The 24,474-nt window shown below is 40.4% G+C and overlaps 1 protein-coding gene across 1 annotated transcript; it reads left to right on the top strand.

The window, feature by feature from the left end:
• The first annotated feature begins 7,093 nt into the window (after positions 1-7,093).
• On the top strand, positions 7,094-18,871 carry MMGT1 (membrane magnesium transporter 1). The gene is given in 4 exon segments (NM_001133933.1): positions 7,094-7,382; positions 9,853-9,905; positions 13,448-13,551; positions 15,768-18,871. Coding segments are annotated over 4 exon segments (396 nt in total). The 5' UTR covers positions 7,094-7,303; the 3' UTR covers positions 15,928-18,871.
• Positions 18,872-24,474: the final 5,603 nt, after the last annotated feature.

The following is a 24,474-nucleotide window of genomic DNA, read 5'->3' as shown; positions in this document are numbered from 1 at the left end:
CAAGCATGGTGGCTCACGCCTATAATCCTAGCACTTTAGAAGGCTGAGGCAGGAGCATTGCTTAAGGCCAGGAGTTTGTGACCAGCCTGGGGAACATAGTGAGAACTCATCTCTACAGAAATTTTAAAAATTAGCCAGGTATGGTGGTGTGCACCTGTGGTCCCACCTACTTGGGAGGCTGAGGTGGGAGGATTGCTTGAGCCCAGAAGTTCGAGGTTACAGTGACCTATGATCATGCCAGTGCACTCCAGCCTAGACAACAGAGTGAGACCCCCGACTCTAAAAATAATAAATAAATATCTCTTAAATTTAATGAAGTGTCAAAGAAATCTTCATATCTGCAGATAACATTAAATTTCTCCAGGTAGAGAGATTCAATTCAAGGATAAACTGAAAAGAGAGCTTCACTCAGTGTAATACTAGATGATTGAACAGCATAGATAAGTTTAGTCAACACAGTCATTGATTCATTGGAGGTGCCTGATAAACATTGAATTAAATAATTCATGTATTGGTAGGAGGCTGAGGCAGGAGAATCGCTTGAACCAGGGAGGCTGAAGTTGCAGTGAGCCGAGATTGCACCACTGCACTGCAGCCTGGGCAACAGAGTGAGACTCCATCTTAAAAAAAAAAAATCATGTATTGGGGGACAGGCTGAAAAACTAGGTTGAAGTCATATTGTGGAAGTCCTCTATGCCACAGAAAATCTTAACTCATTCATTTTCCTGGTCAAAAACCTCCCCAATATTAATTTGGCAACAGAAAAGGGGGCGAATGAAATGTGGAGGCTGAGTGCAGTGGCTCACGCCTGTAATCCCAACATTTTGGGAGGCTGAGGTGGGCAGATCACTTGAGGTCAGGAGTTCAAGACCAGTCTGGGCAACATGGTGAAACCCTATATCTACTAAAAATACAAAAATTAGCTGGGCGTGGTGGTGTGCGCCTGTAATTCCAGCTACTCGGGAGGCTGAGGTGGGAGAATCGCTTGGACCTGGGAGGTGGAGGCTGCAGTGAGCTGAGATCGTGCCACTGCACTCCAGCCTGAGCAACAAAGACTCCATTTCAAGAAAAAAAAAAGAAAAGAAAAGAAATGTGGAAAGATAAGTACTAGGGAGGCCAGTTAGGAGGTTATAAAGGTCATCTTGCTGAAAAGTAGTGAGGCCTTAACTTAGCAGGTGCAGTAGGAATGCATATGGAAAGTTAGATGCAAAGAGCCAATGCAGAGGTAGGATTAACCTGTCTTGGAATTGAGTGGGTGGGTGAGTGGGGAGTGCCTGAGGAAGAAGAACTGAGAGATGACTCCAAAGATTTGAACCTGGATAACTGAAAAACAGAGAGCTGTCAGTAGCATTAATGTGGGAGTCAGAAAGCAGAGCTCAACTATGGACAGGTTGGATTTAAGGGACTGGTAGGATATCCAAGAACAGATGTCAACATAGGCACTTAGAAACTTGGCTCTGCAGTTCAGAAGTAAAGACTGGACCAGTGACGGATTTTTGAGCTATATGCATAATATTGACGCTGTGGGAGCACCAAAGAAGAGAAGGTATAAAGAGACTTGGACTTAAGGCAGTAGTATAGAAAATGCCTATATTCATGTGGAACAAAGAATGGGTCACAGCTAGTACCCAGGATAAGGATGCTGAGGTTTTCAGTTTTGTTACTGAAATACCAGGGGTCCCGTCTAGGCCCTGCTGCTCGCTGCACAGAAAACCAATCACTGAGACAATAAGTACTACCAAGGAAGAAAGCTTTAATTGGGTGCTGCAGCCGAGAAGATGGTAGCTCAGTCTCAAATCCATCTCCCTGACTGACTAAAACTAGGGGTTTACAAAGCAGGGAAGAAATGCAATAATGTATAAGAAAACAAGAAGTAGGGAGGGGCAAGGAAGCAATCATGACGAATGAGGGGTCTGGAATCTGGTGTGGTGGTATCTGGTGTGGTGGTATCTGGTGTGGTGGTCTGGTGAATTTCAGTTCTTTGATGCTTTTTTTTGAGAGGCCTGAAGGTCCTTTCCTGAGGAAGGAACTCAGATCAAACAAATATAAGTTTCAAACTTTAAGACTAGAAGGGTCAATTTCTACGTTTATCAAAAAGAACAGTCTATGGGAATATTGGATCAGTTTCACTTTATTTTCTGAACAGACCAACCCAATGTGCTCAAAAAGCAAACAAGATTTGCAGTGTCATTAGGAAGGCTATTTGATTTTTTTTTTTTTTTTTTTTTTGAGATGGAGTCTCGCTCTGTTGCCCAGACTGGAGTACAGTGGTGCGATCTTGGCTCACTGCAACCTCTGCCTCCCAGGTTCAAGTGATTCTCTTGCCTCAGCCTCCTGAGTAGCTGGGATTACTGGCATGCGCCACCACACCTGGCTAATTTTTGTGTTTTTAGTAGAGATGAGGTTTCACCATGTTGGTTAGGCTGGTCTTGAACTCCTGACCTCAAGTGATCTGCCCGCCTCAGCCTCCCAAAGTGCTGGGATTACAAGCGTGAGCCACCGTGCCCAGCTAGGAAGTCTATTTGAAATGAATAATCATATTAACCTCACACAACTAACCTAGGACACTTTGTGCAGCTGTGGTAATGAAACCTAAGAGAGATATTAGTAGATCTGGAAATGGTCCAGAAAAGAGCAATTAAAATAGTCAAAGGAGAGAAGCAATTGATGTTTTAGGAAAGACTAAAAAGGTAAGGAACCTCTTTAGCTTAGAAAAATAGCTAGAAGAGTCAATAGCAACAACAACAATGGCTGACATTTACTTAGTGTTTACTATGTGTAAGACTATTCTAATCACTTTATATGTATGATCTCACTCAATCCTGATAACAACCTAGGCAGGTAAACACTATTATTATCCTCATTTCACAGATGAGAAGACTGAGGCGCAGTGAAGTTAAGTAACTTCTCCAATCTCTCAGGTAGAAAAGGAAAAGCAAGGATTCAAACCCAATACTATTCCAGAGCATATGCTTTTAACCACTGTAGTGCAGATCATCCAGCAAGTAAACAAATCTTAAAGATATGAATCATGTAACCATAGTATTGTTTACTCAGATTCAAAACTTAAAATACCAAGGTACCACTTAATGCTTCAAGACAAATACTTTTTTTTTTATTGTTTGAATTTCTTACAATGAGCTCATACCACTTTGGTAATGAAAAAAAAAGTAAACAGGATGCGATTTCAATATTGAAAGTACTAGTTTACTTAGCAGGTAGTAAACTTCTAGAATGTGTTACCCAGAGAGGCTGTATGAAATATAAATAGCTCGAAGAAAGGTTTTGTGCCTACAATAGATATATATCTCATAAATATCTATAATAGTCAGGAGCATATTCCTAAGGAAAGTGGAATTTTGAACCAGGTGGGAAAGGACAGTGTGCCAGATCGAGGGAAAATCTGCATGGAAAATGGAGACGTGGATAAGCAGTGTGTGAAGACACTCATGGAGCTGGGTGGCATGTAATAAAGTCAATTAGCTTGAAGATGAGTCTGTGATAGCAGTGCTTTCTCTATTCAGTGAACTAGCCTGGGAAACGTGATGAGTCTTCACAAATAACATCTCAGTAGGAAACGCTTTAGAGACCATTATCCCCATCTTTAATAACATCCACATCATTTATCCAAGGTGCATATGGAAAATGGCTCTTTCTTCGGAAAAACAAACAGCACTTCTGCGGTCACTTAGGAATTTAAATGCACTTTCTCATGAGGTTTGACTTCTGTTCTAAGAGCTCATGAAAACAGTGCTACCACTAGCTGTACCTTGCACCTTTGGGATTAACTGCAACTTAAAGAACCATGTATGAGCGAACCCAAGGTACTTATTTGAATGATACAGTCCTTGGTAACTGTGACTATGAATACCTTGGCTTCTCTTCAGGTTGGAATCTACAGAAAAGACAATTAAAATCTCACTCCCTGAACATAATTTAACCGTGTATTACTAGAAAATGTGAAACGAGGCTAGTTTCTCTTGCATTCAGTATATGGGTAAAGAGGTAAAAAAGAGAGTGAGAAATGCATCTTAAGAGGGCAATAGAGAAAACAAAACTCAGTATCTGGACATGGGTGATCTCCCTGAAGACTAGGATAATGCATTGGTGGTTTATACAAATATCAGATTCATTACTAAATTTCTTTTTTCCTATAACTTCATCTTTTTAAAGGAAAAGAACCAGATCTCAGGTCCTATAAGAAAACTCTTAATCATTTTCTGCTTCAGATAAATTGATATTAATAGGGTTTTTTTTTTCTTTTTTCTTTTCTTTTTTTTTTTTTTTGAGATGGAGTTTCACTCTTGTTGCCCAGGCTGGAGTGCAATGGCGTGATCTCGGCTCACTGCAACCTCTGCCTCCTGGGTTCAAGCGATTCTCCTGCCTCAGCCTCCTGAGTAGCTGGAATTACAGGGGCCCACCACCACACCCGGCTAATTTTTTGTATTTTTAGTAGAGATGGGGTTTCACTGTGTTGGCCAGGCTGGTCTGGAAGAAGGGGTAATTTTACAGGGGATCTGAAAAGGCTAATTTCAATTTGACCATTATTTTAGATAAAACAAAGTTGTAAGATTTTTTTGGCCAACTATCTTTTCTATCTTATTACCTCCCGGGGCGGAGAAGGAAGCACTTTCCTGTCAACCACAGAGAGATTATCTCCTGATTCTTCCTGATTGTGAAGTTTATAAATAGAACTACATTTGTAAGGAATGCATTATACTGCACTTGACATCGATCAAGTATTGTGTAAAATTTTGGCTTAGAGGTGAAGAAATTGGAAAGGGCCCAGAAAAGAATAATGACCATGACTAAAGGTTTGGAAAATGAGATCTAGGACAAAAATTACATAAGTAAAGTTGAGGAAATATGTTTAATTTTAGATGTCTTCTTCTTCTCCTTTTTTTTTTTTTTTTTTTTTTTTTGGTTAGAGAAAGGATCTCGCTCTGTCACTCAGCCTGTAGTGCAGTGGCATAATCATGGCTCACTGTAGCCTTGAACTCCTGGGATCAAGCAATCCTCCTTCTTTAGCTTCCCAAGTAGCTAGGACTACAAGCATGTGCTACTATGCCCAGCTAATGAGATGTCTTATTTGTTTTCTCCAGCTTTGAGGAAGCTCAAGCATATCAGAAAATGTTTACAATCAAAAGGTTGTCAAAATGTGAGAGTACATGCAAGTCCATAGGGATTTTTGAGCCCAATTCAAAAGATTGGAAGGACTCTCTGTAGAGATCCTTTCAAATAGGGATACTCTCCCAATTATTTTCCAGAATTCATTTGTCATTCAACAAGCATTTATTGAAAGCTTACCACATGACAGTCAAAGTTTTAGGTACAGAGAAATCTCTGTTCTCTCAGAGCTTACATTCCAGTGGGGAAAGACAGACAGTAAACAGTAACACAACAAACATAGTAAATAGCTAAATTATATAGTATGTTAGAAGGTGATATAAAAAGTAGAACAGAATAAGGGGATCAGGAGTAGGAATTTTGCACATTTAAAAGGGGTGGTCAAGATAGGAGGCATCTTTGAGCAAAAGCAAATTGATGCAACTAAAACGTAGAATTCTGATTGGGTTAAAGGAAAAGAATGGTGATCATACTTTGCATTTACCTTGTGATATGCAGTTTACAAAGCTTTGCCACTCAGTCAGGGGTCACTGGAGGAATTGGTGCAGAATTTGGAAAAAAAGGATGAATTCCATTTTAGCCATATTATGTTTTAAGTGCCACAGGAAATAAATGCCTATCTGGTAGTCAGAAATGCAGGCCTGGAGCTAAGGAGAGAGATTTGCGATAGAGATGTCGATTTGGAATCACTGTAATACCTTTGCTGGCTGAAGCGGTGGGAATGAATGGGTGAGCTCCCCAGGGGACAGCAGAGTGATGAAGTCAAGGGGAGAAGCTCATTATTAAATGTCTACATTTTAGGAGATGAAGACAAAGAAAAATGGGCAGAGGAGTATACATTTTACCGGGATCAGAGATAGAGACAAGGCAAGAAGACTGCGTTATTAGCATTTTAAAATTTCCTCTTTCATTTCTTCCTTAATGTAAGCTGGTTCTTTTCACGACAAAACACTCCCCCCGCGCTACATCTCTTTTTGCACGAATCTTTCTCCAGGACCTTAAAAGGGTTTACTGAGCACTTCCCGCGAGCCAAGTATTTGGGGTTCCAGATCCTGGGATTTTGTCCTGACACTGCCTCCTCGTTTTAACACCCTTGCCTCCTTCTGCAGTGCCAGTTTCCAGGAAGCTGAAGCACAGGAAAGGCCTACAGAAAACAAAAGGCACAGTTTCACGAAACACCAAAACCAACCAACACACAAAACACAACTGTCAGGGGTCTATATCCAGCACCTACCGCCTTTCCCCAACGCCCCCAGCCCCGCCCCTCGGCCCCACCTCCTCCCGCCCCTCGGCCCCACCTCCTCCCCGCCCCCTCGGTCCCACCTCCTCCGCGTCCCCTCGGTCCCACCTCCTCCGCGTCCCCTCGGTCCCACCTCCTCCCCGCCCCCTCGGTCCCACCTCCTCCCCGCCCCCTCGGTCCCACCTCCTCCCCGCCCCCTCGGTCCCACCTCCTCCCCGCCCCCTCGGTCCCACCTCCTCCCAACCCCCTCCCCGCCCCCTCCACCCCCTCCGCCCCCTCCGCCCCCTCCGCCCCCTCCGCCCCCTCCGCCCCACCTACGCCCCACCCATACTCCCGTAGGCCCCGCCCTCTGCCCCACCTCCTCCCCGCCCCTCGGCCCCACCCATCCTCCCCGCAGGCCCCGCCACTCGACCGCACCCACCAGGGCCCCGCCCCTTGGCTACCCCCACCCACCCACCCACTGGCCCCGCTCCTCGGCTACACCCACCCTCCTGCAGGCCCCGCCCGTCTTCCCCACCCCGCCCATCTACCCACCCCGCCCCACACGTTCTCTATGCAGGCCCCCGTCCCTCTGCCCCACCCTGTTCTCGCCACCGGCCCCGCCCCCATTTGCCGGCGCCCTTCCTCTTCGCTTCCCCGTTGCTCCTGCTTTCGCTCTTCGTTTACGACTCCGTTGGGCTCCGCCCCTCCCAGAGAGGCCTCCATAGCGCAGGTTCGTGTGTTCTCGCGGACCTTTTTCCGTGTAGCTGTCTCCTTCTTCCCGGCATTCCTGTTTCCGTTTTCTAACAGCCCTCTGGATTTTCCACCACTGAGACACTTTGCGCTCAGGACTTTAGTGACGTCATCTTTCTGCGGCGCGCGGACACCCGCCGGTGGAAGAAGAAACAGCTCCGCGGCCCTTCGCTTCTTTCGCTGGGCTGCTGCTCCTTCAGCATCATGGCGCCGTCGCTGTGGAAGGGGCTGGTGGGCATCGGTCTCTTTGCCCTAGCCCACGCCGCCTTTTCCGCTGCGCAGCGTAAGTGCCTGGGGCACAGGGACCGCTTCGGTGTGGAACCCTAGGGGCGGTGTGTGGGCGCACTTCTAAGGGACCATCGGACCGAGTGTCAGATTAATGGTCCTTTGAGACCTTACAGTTTGGGGTGACTAAGAAAATCAGTGCAGGAGTTCCCAGTGGAAGGTTCGGAGTTTGAATTTGGAGAGAGTGTGGCACCTGAAATTGCAGGAAGGTTGGAAAGAGGTGTCTGGGAGAGGGTTCAGAATAGGAGTCTCCAGGAATCCAGGACAAGTGATGTCAGATCCAGCATGGGGCACATCAGGCACAGTTGTGAGATTGAGGACTCTGGTTGCTCATGGTCCCACGACAACCAAGTGGACAACATCTTGGGCACTCTTGGGCTGTCCAGGCAGAGACTGAGTAGTTAAGTGACCGATTGCCTCAGGGAGGCACTGTAGTGCAGGAGAAAGAGCACTGGACTGGGAGTCTAAAGGACTGGTTGTTAAAAACTTGCATTACCGCTACATCTGTGTGACGTTGGGCAAAAGATTTGTGCTACACTGCGTTATGAAATTCAGTTTTGGGTCGCTGGTTGAAATTGCGCTGTGGTTAGGTGCTAGAGATACAGTGATGCCCTGAGCCAGTTCAAAGTCTAAAGGAAAACAAGTGGACCAAGAAGTAGTTACAATAAAGTGATATGCTAAAAGTATATAAGGATGCATGGAAGCAGGGACAGTCATATTTGGGGGAACTGGGAGGTTAAGGAAAGTATCCTAGATCCTTGCTACTTACAGTGTGGTCAACAAACCAGCATCATGAGCACCACCTGGCAGGTAATTAGAAGACACTCAGGCCAGACCTGTTCAATCAGAATCTGGGTTTTAATAAGATCCCAGGGTGATTTGTATGCGCATTAGTTTGAGAAACACTGTCCTAGAAGAGATTAGGATCCACTGGAGTACTGTGTCATTTTCTACAGTAAGCTTTAACTGTAGAATTATATGATTGTGGGGCGAGAAGGGCCCTTGGGGTTCACTGAAGTCCAACCCCTTCATTTTACAGATGAGGAAATTCCTGGTTAAAGGTAGTGTTAGAAGCAGGCGAGGCTTCATGCAAACTAGCAAGCTAGCTAGGAATTGAACCAGATAGGAGTTTAGTCAAAATCGATTTTTGGTATTGGTTTGATGTTTCTTTTACACTTGTCTTTATGACAAACCTGTAGGTTAAAACTTAAGAAATGTCTGTAAACACATTCTCCTTCAAGAGTCAATACACATGCACTCAAAAACAGTTTGAATTATTTAGTCCAAAGTACGTTATTAAATAGGGATTGTCCTAGGTTCATCTAGAATTAAGATTTTTGTATTTTATGTTTTGGGTGATGAGAATGCCTTGTGGATTTGCCACTGCAGTGAGACCACTTTATATATAATGCTCATGTTAGGGAGAGAGTACTATGTAACTTTAAGTGTGTCATGTCAGACTGTAGCAACAGATGGCACAATGTGGCGCTGTGGCATGCTCATCTTTGCTGTAATGAACTTTGTTATAGTAGGGCACCAGTCATTTTCTGTATCTTGTTTAATCCTCACCTCACATTATTCTCATTTTACTGTTGTGGAAATTCAGGTAATGAAAAAAAATAGATACTGTATTTCTTTGATTCTAAGACACCCCCCATTTTAACACTCTGAACTTGAGATATGTATTATGATCACTGAGGGCTTCTTTAATTAAATGAAATTATAGTAAATTGAAGAGCTGGCACTGATTTAGGCTTACCAGTTTCCAAATCCTGATCCTTTTCTTTTATCCCTTGCTGCCTCCTGAGGTTAAGGCAGCAGCAGCGGAATTATAATTAACTAGTAGAGGCAGAAATTGATTTCATGGAATTCCTGTTCCACTACTGCCCCAGCGTATCCTCTCAGGAGAACCATTTCCATACCAGTATTATTTTGTCCATACTGTGTGGTGGTGGTGCTATTTCAGAGTTGAGATTTTCTGTAGACTTTACTTTTTAAATAATTGTGATTTATTTGGCGAGTTAGTGAAAGCAACAGTTTTGAGAAGTTTCTAGTATTTCTATAATAATGAAAGAAAAATTATACTAAGGTATTTCTGCCTCATACTTGCTCACTTGTCACTCTTACCCATTTTATAAGGTGACAAAGCAGGTCATGATGAAAATAAAATAGTTGACTAAGATAGGGCTGACTACCTTAGAAGATAGAAGGTTTTGAGGAATCCAGGATTAGCATTACTTTATGTAGCATATAAGTCAGCCACTTCTTTTTTTTAATTTCATTTTATTATTATTATACTTTAAGTTTTAGGGTACATGTGCACAATGTGCAGTTAGTTACATATGTATACATGTGCCATGCTGGTGTGCTGCACATAAGTCAGCCACTTCTTTGATATATTGATTTGCGTCATTTTAAGAAAGAAAAATGAACTACAATTTACTTAATGGTATGCTTCTGGCTTATAGATCGTTCTTACATGCGATTAACAGAAAAAGAAGATGAATCACTGCCAATAGATGTAAGTTGGTCATTTATATTCCGTTACATGTATGTTTAAAATTAGCCACATAGCTTGTAATAATTTTTTTTTTTAACTGGTTTTTCGTAAAATTTTCCGGACATGAAATAACATCTGATCTCCACTTTTCTTTTCTTTTCTCTTTTGAGACGGAGTCTCACTCTGTCACCCAGGCTGGAGTGCAGTGGCGTGATCTCAGCTCACTACAAGCTCCGCCTCCCAGGTTCACACCATTCTCTTGCCACAGCCTCCCGAGTAGCTGGGACTACAGGTGCCCACCACCATGCCCGGCTAATTTTTTGTATTTTTAGTAGAGACAGGGTTTCACCGTGTTAGCCAGGATGGTCTCGATCTCCTGACCTCGTGATCCGCCCACCTTGGCCTCCCAAAGTGCTGGGATTACAGGCGTGAGCCACCGCGCCTGGCCTGTGATCTCCACTTTTCATCACTCATAAAGCTCAAAGATTTGGAAAGGTTTCTCTATTTGGTTTCTAGAGCTGTAGTCGAAATAGTCTTTCTCGAAGATGCTCTGTCCATAGTATGGGATGGACTTCAAAAGTTGATTATTTAGCTTTATTTCTTAGAAAAGTTCATTTTTATGTAAAGGAAATAAAGCCAACAGTACATTGTTTAGGGACATACATAGGTGGTAAAATGAAAGTAGTTTTAGTTTTTTTTCTTTTTTTTTGAGACAATGTTTTGCTCTTGTTGCCCAGGCTGGAATGCAGTGACGCGATCTGGACTCATCGCAACCTCTGCCTCCCAGGTTCAAGCAATTCTCCTTCCTCAGCCTCCCAAGTAGCTGGGATTATAGGCGCCCACCACTACGCCCAGCTATTTTTTTTGTATTTTTAGTAGAGACAGGGTTTCCCCGTGTTGGCCAGGCTAGTCTCAAACTCCTGACCTCAGGTGATCCACTGCCTCAGCCTCCCAAAGTGCTGGGATTACAGGTGTGAGCCACAGCGCCCGACCAGGAAAGTGTTTTTTAAAACTAAAATGATAAGTATTCCAGCATCACTCACAATTTTTATCTTTACTAGACTTGAAATTACACAAGTAGTAAGTTCTTTGTAACAGAGTCAAACAGTAAAAACTAAAACTGACCCTACACAATTATAAAAACACCAACAACAGAAAACCTGGCCCCATTCCTTGGCAGTTCCACTTCTACTCCCAACAGTTTGGAGTATAGCAGTAGTTCAATCTTCTTCCTATACACAAACAACATTATGTATGTGTAGTTTTACCTAATCCAAACATGTATTATTTTTTTCTTTAAAAAGTTATACATGTGTATATATGTATAGTTTTATAATTAACTTTTTTATTACTTAACAACTTCAATCTTATTTTCATGACAGCTCATATAGATTCTTGTTAAAAGTGCCTGTGACTGTGTTGTATAAAACAAGTCTTCTGGCCAGGCATGGTGGCTCACGCCTGTGATCCCAGCACTTTGGAAGGCCAAGGCAGGCAGACCACGAGGTCAGGAGATCAAGACCATCCTGGCTAACACGGTGAAACCCCGTCTCTACTAAAAACACAAAAAATTAGCTGGGCATGGTGGTGGGCGCCTTAATCCCAGATACTCGGGAGGCCGAGGCAGGAGGATCACTTGAACCCGGGAGGCAAAGGTTGCAGTGAGCCGAGATCATGCCACTGCACTCCAACCTGGGTGACAGAGCGAGACTCCATCTCAAAAACAAAAACCAAGTGTTCTTGGTAGACTGGTGGTGGGAATGTAAATTGGTATTGTATATGATGTTAGATTTTAATTTAAACAGGAAAATAGATTGTGGCTAATTTTGACTTTGTCTGTAATTAAATATATGATTGATGAGGCTATTAACTCCTCCTATCACCTTTTTTTTTGTGGTAGATACACACACACACACACACACACACACACACACACACACACACACATTTATGTCTATTTTAAAGAACTTTTTTCTATAATCAACATGCCCGTAATCCCATCTTGGTTAAAATAAAACATTCTGCGTTTTTGCTTGCTCAACCTCTTTGGAAAGCAGTTGATATTACTCAATAAAATTGAACATATGCATACTCTACACTCAGTGTTTCCATGTATGAACTGGGCGACATGCATATGAATATTCATGTTGATTGTGAAAGTAACAGGAAACAACCCACATATCCAATAACAACAGCAGAATGGATAAATTGTGGTATTTTCATATCATGAAATACAAAGCACAGTGAAAATTGACCGAGCGTGGTGGCTCATGCCTGTAATCCCAGCACTTTGGGAGGCTGAGGCAGGCAGATCACCTGAGGTCAGAGTTTGAAACCAGCCTGGCCAACATGGTGAAACCCCATCTCTACTAAAAATACAAAAATCGGTTGGGTGCAGTGGCGGGCACCTGTAATCCTAGCTACTTGGGGGCTGAGGCACAAGAATCGCTTGAACCTGGGAGGCCGAGGTTGCAGTGAGCCGAGATTGCACCACTGCACTCCAGCCTGGGTGACAGAGCAAGACTCCATCTCAAAAAAAGAAAAAAACACACACACAAACACAATGACATAATGTTGAGCGAGGAAAGCTAGACACAAAAGAATACATTTGAGTCCATTTAAATAAAGTTCAGTATGGGCAAAAGTAAGGCATATATGTTTTAGAGATTCGTATATATTTAATAGCTGGTAAAATTATCAAGAAAAACAAGAAACTGAGTAATATACAATTCAGGACCATAGTTAACTTTGAGAGGGAAGGTAAAGGATATAATCTGAGAGGGACATGTGGAACTTGAAAGGTACTAGGAATGATCTATTTCTTAAGCTGGGTGGTGGGTACATGGTCTTTTAATTGCTTTATACTGTGTACATATGCTTTCTGCACTCTATGATATGTAACAATAATACTGGCTGGGCGTGGTGGCTCATGCCTGTAATCCCAGCACTTTGGGAGGCCGTGGCGGGCGGATCACCTGAGGTCAGGAGTTCGAGACCAGCCTGACCAACATGGAGAAACCCCGTCTCTACTAAAAATACGTAATTAGCCTGGCATGGTGGCACATGCCTGTAATCTACTCAGGAGGCTGAAACAGGAGAATTGCTTGAACCCGGGAGGTGGAGGTTGCAGTGAGCCAAGATTGCACCATTGCACTCCAGCCTGGATAACAAGAGGGAAACTCCGTCTCAAAAACAAAAAGCAAAAAACAACAACAACAAAAAAACAAAAACAATAATACCTTAAAAATTCTTAGTTGCTCTTGGAAGCAGGTAATATTTGATCATTGAGTTCTGAGTGGCTCAGTACCATTCAGTACTCAGTGATTTTGCTTATTTGAACACTAGATTTATTTATTGAAGCATCAGAGATATTTTTGCAGCCAATCCACAGAATTTATAGATTGTATTGCGTCTGAATCCCAGTCATTTCAAGTGAGCATTGTCTCCCTGAAGGTGGCCGTGAGAGGACTACCTGTTAGAGGCAATAAAGAGGTAGAGAGAAAATTGTAAATATTTATAATAATGTTTGTGTTATTTAGTAATCTCAATCTTTATACTCACAGATAGTTCTTCAGACACTTCTGGCCTTTGCAGTTACCTGTTACGGTATAGTTCATATTGCAGGAGAGTTTAAAGACATGGATGCCACTTCAGAACTGAAAAATAAGTAAGTCTTTCTCTTTTCATAGGCATTGCATTTCATAGAGGTTTGCTGTGTTCACATAGTTTTAAAAAGTACGTTTTCTGGTACATAAAAGTTGGTTTTGTTTCTGCATTTTGATTACGCAGTTTGTATGAATAATAAGGTAAAAACATTGAGGCAGTATTTGATACTGTAAGAAAATGGAAGATAATGCCAGATTATTAACAGTAGAATCAAAAAAATATGTTGCTTAAAATTATTGGTTGGTTGTATGGATGAAAATAGATATATAGAAAAATAATGCCTCAGAATTTTTAACCTTTCTCCTTCCATTCCTTCCTTGCTCCCTTCCTTCCCCACCCCCTTCCCCCTTTCTCTCCTTCCATCCCTCTCTTCCTACTATCCTCTTTCTATCCTCTTGTCCCAGCTTAGTCTTCGGAAGAGTAAGTGGTTTTCGGTTTCCCCTCTCACTTGAACCTAGTCTGTGAGATAAGCTCTGCTCCCAGGCCCTTTTCTACTACTGGATTAAAAGTATATTTGTTATTCTGCTTTCTTTTTTTTCTCCTGGACTACTTCTAAGCTATTTTCATGAGCTGTGTTTGCTTTTATTTTTCATATTTTTACTTTCTAAAATCATCCTTTAGCTTTGTTCAGTTCCATCTCTGGACTTTACCCACCTTCTTGATCCTGGACATGATACCCCTTTACAATATTTTCTTAGAAGGAGTCACAGTAAACATTTATGTGTTAGAGGAAAGTCATATCCCCCTTTTACTTTCAGTTCATTATGTACATTTTATTTATTTTTCTTTCTTTCTTTCTTTATGGAGACAGAGTCTCTATCAACCAGGCTGGAGTACAGTGGCATGATTTTGGCTAACTGCAACCTCTGCCTCCTAAGTTCAAGTGATTCTCCTGCCTCAGCCTCCTGAGTAGCTGGGATTAACAGGCACCTGCCGCCACGCCCGGCTAATTTTTGTATTTTTAGTAGAGACGGGGTTTCACCATGTTGGCCAGGATGGTCTCTAACTCCTGACCTCAAGTGATCCACCCGCCTTGGGTTCCCAAAGTTCTGGGATTACAGATGTGAGCCACTGCGCCCCACCCAATATGTACATTTTAAGGAGTTACATATCAGGCCTCCTTTTTTGTATGGGGGTATGCTTGAATGTTTAGGTGGGCTGACTGAGATTTGAGCTTTTATGAAAGGAAGAGTTCTCCTATCCTTTCCAGGAAAATAATATTGAAAAACAAAAACCATAAAGGACACACACCAAGGTGTTTGTGAACTCTTTTAGACTACATATCTCTCACTGGAAAAGTAGAAAGGATACTTTACTGTCATCACTGCTTGCTCTTACAAAGAGTCTACAAAGAATCACAGGCAAGGGGCCAGGAAAGAAAGAAGTAAAACAATGTCATTAAGTAGGTGGTAGAAAAATATGTGTTTGGACAGTAGCAGGTACAGAGGGCCAAAAGGAATTTTTTGTTGTACTTGAAAGATTCTTGGAAAACAGATCTGTGAAACGATCATATGGCTTGAATAATGAGGGCCAAATGAGAATAATCAAAGCTGTAATCTATGTGCTGCTTTTTTAAAAAGACTATTCGGCATGCGTTACTGTTAGATTTACAGGGGAGATTAACAGTTGAGCTAGTATTTGTGTTGTTATTCATAGGCATTCTGGAAGGAATGGCTGGATAAAAAAAATATATTAGAAGCCGGGCATCGTGGCTCACACCTGTAATCTCAGCTCTTTGGGAGGCTGAGGTAGGAGAATTGCTTGATCCCAGGAGTCTGAGACCACCTGGGCAACATTGGGAGACCCTGTCTCTACAAAAAATAATAATAAAAGAAAGCCATGTGTGGTGGTGCGCATCTGTAGTGCCAGCACTTGGGGGGCTGAGATGAGAGGGTCGCTTGAGTCCAGGAGTTTGAGGCTGCAGTGAGCTATGATTGTGCTACTGCACTCCAGCCTGGGCAACAGAATGAGACCCTATCTCTATTTTTTTTAAAAAGAAGAAATTTGAGAGCTTTATGCTGCTTTTCCAGGTTTCTTATTTTCTTTATATAGGAGAAGAGATACAGTATAATTATTATTTATAGTCTGATTTCATGTATTAATACTTGTTAAAAAATATAACCCATAGTAAATTGATAATTCATTAGAAGCCTACTTATTTTCAAGTAGGGTTTTATAAAGGTTTATCTAAAATTGATGCTTTTTTCTTCTTTCAAGGACATTTGATACGTTAAGGAATCACCCATCCTTTTATGTATTTAATCATCGTGGTCGAGTACTTTTCCGGCCTTCGGATACAGCAAATTCTTCAAACCAAGATGCATTGTCCTCTAACACATCATTGAAGTTACGAAAACTCGAATCACTGCGTCGTTAAGATTTTTACAAATTATAATAATAGGACAGGACACAGAGCTGGAATATTGGAGTTTGGGGTATAAAACACTCCTCCCTGCCCCCATTAGTATTTATATTGATCTTTCAGACCTACTTTAGAAAAAAACCATGGCCCTTGTTTATATACTGTTAATCCAATCATTAATGCAGTGTAAGTTATATGTGAAATGAGTCTTTGGTATTTCATATAGGAATTATTTTTTTTCATTTAAAACAAATCCACATCTTTTGTAAAAGCCACTGTTTGAACACATTTCCTTGAAAAATGTTGATGGTTTTTGTGATTATTTATTTTTTTAGATTTCTTTTCTTTTGCACTACAATTTTTGGAATCCTTTTGGAAATACTGTGTGACTGCTGCATTTTGCAGCATGAATTATGGTAAAATGGCCTTCAATTCTTAACAAATGGACTTCCCTAATGAGACCAAAATGTTGATTTAACAGTTTTTCTTGTGTCCCCTAAAAAGTGGCCCTGCTTCAGAAGTACTTGCCAGTTTTTAATTTATTTGTGACTTTTCACCCTACCCTGCTCCCATATACCTTCTACCATCAGCTGTCTTGTTTCATCATTTCTCTGAGATTCTGTGTGCAGTGAGCAATTTTTGTGTCAGAAATTCTTTGTCAACAAATATATGTAACAAGCTCAACTTGCTGTAAAGCTACTTGTGTTCTCTTCATTTGTCTGTAAAAATTTCCCTAATTGATTATATAGTGTAAGAATAGTTGAAGACTAGTTGAAGACCTTTTGTGATTTCATTATCATGCCTATGCAGAAGAAAAATCATTGAGGAAAATTGTCATTAGCCAGTTTAACTGATTCAAACTCTGTTTATTTCATACTAAACTAGTGAATAAGTGAAATAAAGGAAACTCGTCATTAATCTAAAGACAGAGTTCAAAGGAATTGGGCCAAATATACTCTCAGTATTTGGAACTAATGTTTTTAAGGTTTTTAGAAAAATCAGGTCATTTAAGAAATTGTTTTGTAGTTTCTGATTTATAGCAGGCTTCAAGTTTTCCATCTTCACGGTTTGTTGCTGAAAGTGAGGATGAGGATACAGAGTTGATATTTTTAGAAACAGTAATTTTACTTTTAAGGAAATTGGCTAGCTCTTTGAGCTAGAGAGCTGTAGGAAGCTCAACATTTCTTTGTAGAGAACGTTGCTTTTTTTGGATTGTACAGGTATAAAAGCATTGCTTTTGTTGAATTGTATAGGTGTAAAAAGGGAATAACTGTATGCAGGTTTGAAAAGGAAATGTGCTTTAGGTATGAGTCATAAGATGCCATTGTACTTGTAGGCATTTTATTTTCCGTTAGAAATGAACATCAGCTCTTCTTCTCTTCTGACTGGTAACACATAGCCCCAAAGCATGAGATTATTTTTCATTGGGTTTTTATTATTGTTTAGTTTTGGTTTGTTACGCCAGCCCAGTCTGTCTGCGGAACGCTGACTCTGCTCTCTAATGAGAACAAAGTTAGAAATCTGCCGATAACCTAAAATAATTTAGAAATGAACTAAAAATGTGAAATCGGGGTTAAAGTGATGATGATAAAATAGCATGCAAGAAACAAGCTCCTTCCATCAGACTTGGCTACTGTTTTCTTCTGGTATGATTTGGTTTGGAAGAGCCTCTTGTTTCCTTCTCTTTGGGGTATGTCTTCCTTTCTTAATATGTTTGTAACATTATTGAGATATAATTCACATACCTTACAATTCACTTATTTTAAGGGTACAATTCAGTGGTTTTTAGTGTATTCACAAAGTTGTGTAACCGTGACCACAGTCAATTTTAGAACATTTCGTTACCCCAGAAAGAAACCCTGTACCCTTGAGCAGTCACCTCTCATTTTCTCCCAGTGCCCACCCCGTCCCCGAGCCCCTGGCAACCACTAATCTATTTCTCTCTCTGTAGATTTGCTTATTCTGGTCATTTCATATAAATGGAATTCTACAATATTTGGTCTTTTGGGACTGACTTCCCAAATGTGATTTTCTATATGGAGTGAGAAAATTCTTCTCATCTTGAGAACGCTTATTGCTGTGAAAGGGAGTGGTTGGTAAAATCCATAGATTTCAGACAGGAGGGCCAGATACCTAACAGGTTTTTCTCCGTGAATCTTATGCTGAATAGTTTTTCCTCATAACCAAGCATTTATGATATATTACTACTTATAATACTGTGGCTAGTCTCTAGAATGGATGTTGAAATCTTTGCCTCCTCAGTCGGGAAGAGTCCTGCTAAAAATCAGGCTAAAAATCAGGCCAAAAATCAGGCCAAATGACTTGGCAAATAATTGACAAAGTGGTTTTCAGGTGTGTCTATCTTTGCTAGCAGCTTGTATACCTCAGGCCAGGTGAGCTCCCCAAATTTCTTTTTTCATTTACTCCAGTGAGTTTCTGCTGTCTTTTTAAAGTATGTACCATAGGACTTAAAGGTGATTTGGATGCGTTGTAACACTGCTAAATGTACTAAGTACAGAATTTTATTTACAGTATTGTGAGACAGTCAGTTATTACCTAGGGTAGTTCAAAAATATGATGTGAGCTAGTTAAGCCTTTACTTGACTGATTTCAGTGATATTCAGAAGTGTGTACCAATCAAGGCTCTTTAAAATACGGAACGACTCACTTAATAACCAGGGAACCGGCCAAATACTGTGCAGCCGCAGAATATGCATATCAGTGAATTGGAGGTGATTATTCTCTGTAACTCCCTAATGATTGTTTTCTAAGCATTGTGGCTTCTCAGTGGCTTGACAGCATCTTCCTGGTTTTATGTGGCCTGTTTACATGATGTATTGAATAATGTTGTTTGTTGTGAGTATCAATGCCTGTAACACCAAACTAAACACATGTTTTTGGGATATGTTTCCAATCTTTAAATGACCTTGCCCTGTCCAATAAATAAATGATTGTCTCACCCTGTTTTTGGTAGTGTTTTTTGGGCTTTTTTTTTTTTGGACTTTTAATCTCATTTCTTCTGCTTTTCTGTCCCCAGAAAAATGTAAGAGCTAATTTTATGACTGTATTTTTCTACTGTGATGCTGTTTTACTAAATTCAATGGATAATTTAATTGTACATATAAAATTTTACTGCAGTTTTATGTTTTTATTAGTCAAAATAGAATGTATAATCTTGATGATGTTTATAAATCATCAAATGCCCTTTGGGGTGTAAAAATGGGTTCTTGAGCAGCAGTGTCTAATGATTCCATCACAAATTTGTTATAAAGCCAAACTCCCATTAAAACTGTCACTTTATACTTAATAGGAAATCGTTATGATTAAAGCATCAAGGGAGCAAATATAAAGTTTAGTGAAAATCCAAGGGGAAGTTCTAAATTGCAAAACTTGGCACTTATGTACAGTATTTTGAAAAATAACACCACCGGTATTGAAACCTACCTAGGAATATCTCAAAATAACCTGTTAAGTGTTCTTAGAAAGGGGAGTGGGGGCAAGAAAGATAGTATATGCACATGGCAAAAAGATCAGATGGTACAGAAAGGTATAAAAACTTGGTCCCTTCCCTCCTACCCTAATACTTCTCTCCAAAAGTAACCAGTTTCAAGTGTCTTGTACTCACAGGAAAATAATTTTTTATTTTTTAGCAGCAAATTTGTACTTAAAAAAATTTCATGTTAATGGAATCAGACTATATATACTCTTCTGTACCTTGCTTTTTTTGCTACCTGTGTTTTATGAGATCTTTCTGTATCGGTATATATAAAAATACCTCATTATTTCTAGTGGCTGTGTGGTATTCTAATGTTTGAATGTGTTACAAATGTTCAAACACTGATAGGCTCTTTAGGTTGTTTCCGATATTAAATCCCATTGTGGTGAATATACTTGTACATATAATGAGTTTTTATTCTACAGCGTACCTAGCAATACAATTGCTGGATCAGAGGGTATTTTTTATTTTCAGTTCAGTAGTTACTGCCAAATTGTCCTCTAGAAATCTTTGCCCAGTATGCTTCCACATATAATGTATGAGAATGATTATTTACCAAACCCATGCCAATACTGGGTACTAAACTTTTGAAGTCTGATCATGTGAAAGTGAATAAATGGTATCTTGCATTTTAATGAACTTCTAATGCATTTTAATGAAGGTCTGGTACATTTTAATGAAGGAGATGGAACACATTTTCATGTTTATTGATTACTGATATTTCCTGTGAAATGTGTAGTCATATTCTGTTTTCTATTAGGTGATATGTGTTTTATTGATTTGTATGAGCTTTTTGTAAGCTAAGAAAATTGGTCCATTGTCATGTTTAATAATATTTTCCTAAGTTTTATTTATGTAGTTAAACTTAGTCTTTACAGCTTCTGAGATTTTGCCTTGCTTAGAAAGGCCACTTTGCATTTAAGAATAAATTTAATGTATTTTTCCAATATTTTAAAGGTTTTTTTTTTAACTTTTAAATCTTTGATTCATTTGGAATTTGTCTAGGTAGTAGGAGTGAGGAGAGGATTCAACATTTTTCTCTCGAATGCAATCTATTCTAACCCCATTTATTAACTTTTTCAACACTGATTGGAAAAACCATCATCCTCATTCATACATCAAATTTCCATATGTCTGGTTAGATATGCTTCTGGGTTCTGTAGTCTGTTGCAAAAAATACGAGTCTTTTAATTATTTTAAATTGTTATACATTTTTGTCTTGGGTATTGCTAGTCCGTACCTCATTTTTAGAAATTTTTTCTAGTTACTGCATGTTTATTTTTTTCAGATAAGCTTTCATATCATTTTGTCCAAATCTAAAATTATATTTTCCCTGACATTTAATTTTGAAAAATTTCAAATCTACAGAAAATATGAGAGAATAGTAGGATGGACACCAGTATACTTTTCATTTAGGTTCACCATTTTTAACATTTTACCACTGTTGCTTTTGCTCTCTCCAAATGTGCTTTTCTTCCCCTCCTGATTCATTTGAGCTAAGTTGCAAACTTCATCATCACACTTCAGGACATCACTAAATATGTCAGCATGCCTTTCCTGCAAGAGTGAGGAGATTCTCCCATTTAACCACAATTCCATTATCACAGGTAAAAAATGGATCAACCACCCAAAGTTTCATATTCATATTTCCCTATGTATCCCCTAAATAGCTTTTATAGCTGTCCCCACCAAGGTTCACAAATTACGTTATTAGTGTGTCTCCGTAGTCTCTTTTCAAGTCTGTCTACCTCTTTTTTAAGCTGGCATTTTCTCTAGACAAACTTTATTTTTTTAGAACTGTTTTAGATTTATGGAGAAAATGGGAAGATAGTACAGAGAATTCCCACATACTCCATACTCAGTTTCCTCTATTAACATGTTAGCATGAGGCATTTGACACAATGAGCCAATGTCAATACATTATTAGTAGTAGTACTATTATTGGTATTACTGGAGTGCAATGGCGTGATCTCCGCCCACTGCAACCTCCGCCTCCCAGGTTCAAGCGATTCTCCTGCCTCAGCCTCCCGAGTAGCTGGGAGTACAGGCATGCACCACCACGCCTGGTTAATTTTGTATTTTTAGTAGAGACGGGGTTTCTCTATGTTGGTCAGGTTGGTCTCAAACTCCTGACCTCAGGTGATCCACCCGTGTCGGCCTCCCAAAGTGCTGGGATTACAGGCATGAGCCAACGTGCCTGAACTAATACATTATTATTAACTGAAGTCCATACTTTATTCAGATTTCCTTTTTATTTTTTTTTGAGACGGAGTCTCTCTCTGTTGCCCAGGCTGGAGTGCAGTGGCGCAATCTCGGCTCACTGCAAGCTCTGCCTCCTGGGTTCACGCCATCCTCCTGCCTCAGCCTCCCGAGTAGCTGGGACTACAGGTGCCCACCACCATGCCCGGCTAATTTTTTGTGTTTTTAGTAGAGACAGGGTTTCACCGTGTTAGCCAGGATGTTCTCGATCTCCTGACCTCGTGATCCGCCCGCCTCGGCCTCCCAAAGGGCTGGGATTATAGGCGTGAGCCACCACGTCCAGCCCCTTTGGTTTTACCTAGTATCCTTTTTGTGTTCTAGGATTCTATCAAGAGGACCACATTACGTTTAGTCATCATGTCTTGGCTCCTCTTGGCTGTGACAGTTTCTTAGACTTCCCTTGTTTTTGATGATCTTGACAGTTTTCAGGAGTGCTGGTCAGGTATTTTGTAGAATCTTCCTCTACTGGGATTTGTTAGATGATTTTTTGGTTATTAAACTGGAGTTGTGTGTGTTTTTGGAGGAAGACCACTAAGGTAAAGTGCTATTCTTATCACATCATATCAAGGACACATTTATACTGCTGATGTTAATCTTGATCACCTGGCTGAGGTAGTGTTTGTCAGGTTTCCCCACGTAAAGTACTGTTTTTTCCCCTTTCCATACTGTACTTTTTGGAAGGAAGTCACTCTGCACAGCCCACACATAAGGAGTGACATGTTATGCTCCACCTCCTTGAGGACAGAGTATCTACATAACTTATTTGGAATTCTTCTGCATGGGAGATATGCTTCTTCTCCCCCATTTATTCATTTATTTTTATGAGTTTGGACTCATACCTTGCTTTATCCTTTAATACTATATCTTGTTGAAATTGTTCCAGTTTCAGACATTGGAAGCTTTTTCAGTAAACTCCTGTGTCCCTTTGACATATTCCCATCATTGTCATTGTGAGTTTTCTATTTTTTTTTTTTTATTTGAGTACTTCCTTCCTGGCACTACAAAGATGTTCCGGGCTTGTGTTGTATATTTCCTTCCGCAGTCCTGGAATCAGCCATTTCTCCAAGGAGCATGGTTCCTTTCATTGAAGAATGGTATTACAAACCAAGATCTGGCCACTAGGTTCGGTCATTGCTGCTGACGTTTCATTGCCTCTAGGCCTTTTCAGCAGACAGATCAAGGAAATATATGTGTGCATACTAACCTGTGCATTTATGCCTAAGTGTAAATATGTAACATCTGTATTTCTATTAAATGAAACATGAGTTCATACTGATGTTCAATCCATTACCACATAGATCATTCTAACCTCTTCCCTTTGCGTATCTGTAAACCTCCACTGCTACTGAGAAACCCGACTCCCACCATCGGCTCTCTTCTTGCTTCAATTGTTTAATTCCAGTATACATATAAACTGGCTTCAGAATTGTTAACCCTTTCCCCCACAAGAAACAACTTTATCAACTAGAGCACAGTGATTATGTAGCTTTGTTGGTTGTTCATTTGCTGCCATTAGTTTCACAGGCTACTCATTTTGAAAGTTACTTAGGTCAGGACCTTTTCCCTCACCTCCTTTGGTGAGATTGTTACATAAATTTGTGATAAACTTAGATTGTTTTGTCACATTCTACGTTCGATTTTGGTATTCTCCTGACCTCCCAAATGGTTTTTAAAAATGTGTGTACATTAAGGTTCACTTTTTGTTTCTGAAAGTTCAGTGGGTTTTGATGGATTCATAATGTTAGGTATCCACAATTGTATTATCACATAGAATAGTTTCACAGCCATAAGAATCCCTGTGCTTCACATATTTATCCCTCCCTCCCCTTCTGCTGAGCCTCTGTTAACCACCAATCTTTTTAGTGTCTCTATAGTTTTGCCTTTTCCAGAATGTCATGTGGTTGGAATCATGCAGTATGTAGTCTTTTTAGACTGGCTTCTTTCACTTAGCAATATGCACTCAGGGTTCCTCCATTTCTCTCAGAAGTTTGATAATTCATTTCTTCTTATCTCTGAATAATAGTTTTATTGTATGGATGTTCCCACACTTTGTTTATCCATTCACCTATTGAAGGACATCTTGGTTGCTGCCAGTCTTTGCTGGTTATGAATAAATCTTCCATAAACATTCACATGCAGGTTTTTGTGTGGACATGATTTTTCAAATTGGTTGGGTGTAAATACCGAGGAGCAGAATTGCTGGGTCATATGATGAGATTATGTTCAGCTTTATAAGAAATTGCCAAGCTGAATGCGGTGGCTCATGCCTGTAATCCCAGTACTTTGAAAGGCCAAGACGGGTGATCACTTGAGCCCAGAAGTTCGAGACCAGCCTGGGCAATATGGTGAAACCCCGTCTCTACACAAAATACAAAAAAAATTAGCCAGTCATGGTGGTGCATGTCTGTAGTCCCAGCTACTCAGGAGACTGAAGTGGGAGGATTGCTTGAGCCCAGGAGTTCCAGGCTGCAGTGACCCGTGTTCGCACCACTGCACTCCAGCCTGGATGGTAGAGTGAGACCCTGTCTCAAAAAACAAAATAAAATAAAATAAAATAAAATAAATAAAAAATAAAAAAATTGCCAAACTGCCATCCAAAGTGGCTGTGCCATTTTGCATTCCTATCAGCAATGGATGAGAGTTCCTGTTGCTCCATGTCTTTGCCAGCAATTGGTATTGTCAGTTTTTGAATTTTAGTTATTAATAGGTGTGTAGTGCTATTTCTTTGTTTTAATTTGCAGTTCTTTAACAACAAATGATGTTAAGCATCTTATGTGCTTATCTGCCATCTGCATTTCTCCTGTAAT

Source organism: Pongo abelii, chromosome X (assembly GCF_028885655.2).
Source record: "Pongo abelii isolate AG06213 chromosome X, NHGRI_mPonAbe1-v2.0_pri, whole genome shotgun sequence".
In the NCBI taxonomy this organism is placed as follows: Eukaryota; Metazoa; Chordata; class Mammalia; order Primates; family Hominidae; genus Pongo; species Pongo abelii.
Note: the sequence above shows the minus strand (reverse complement) of the source record. Positions and strands in the feature narration are given on the sequence as shown.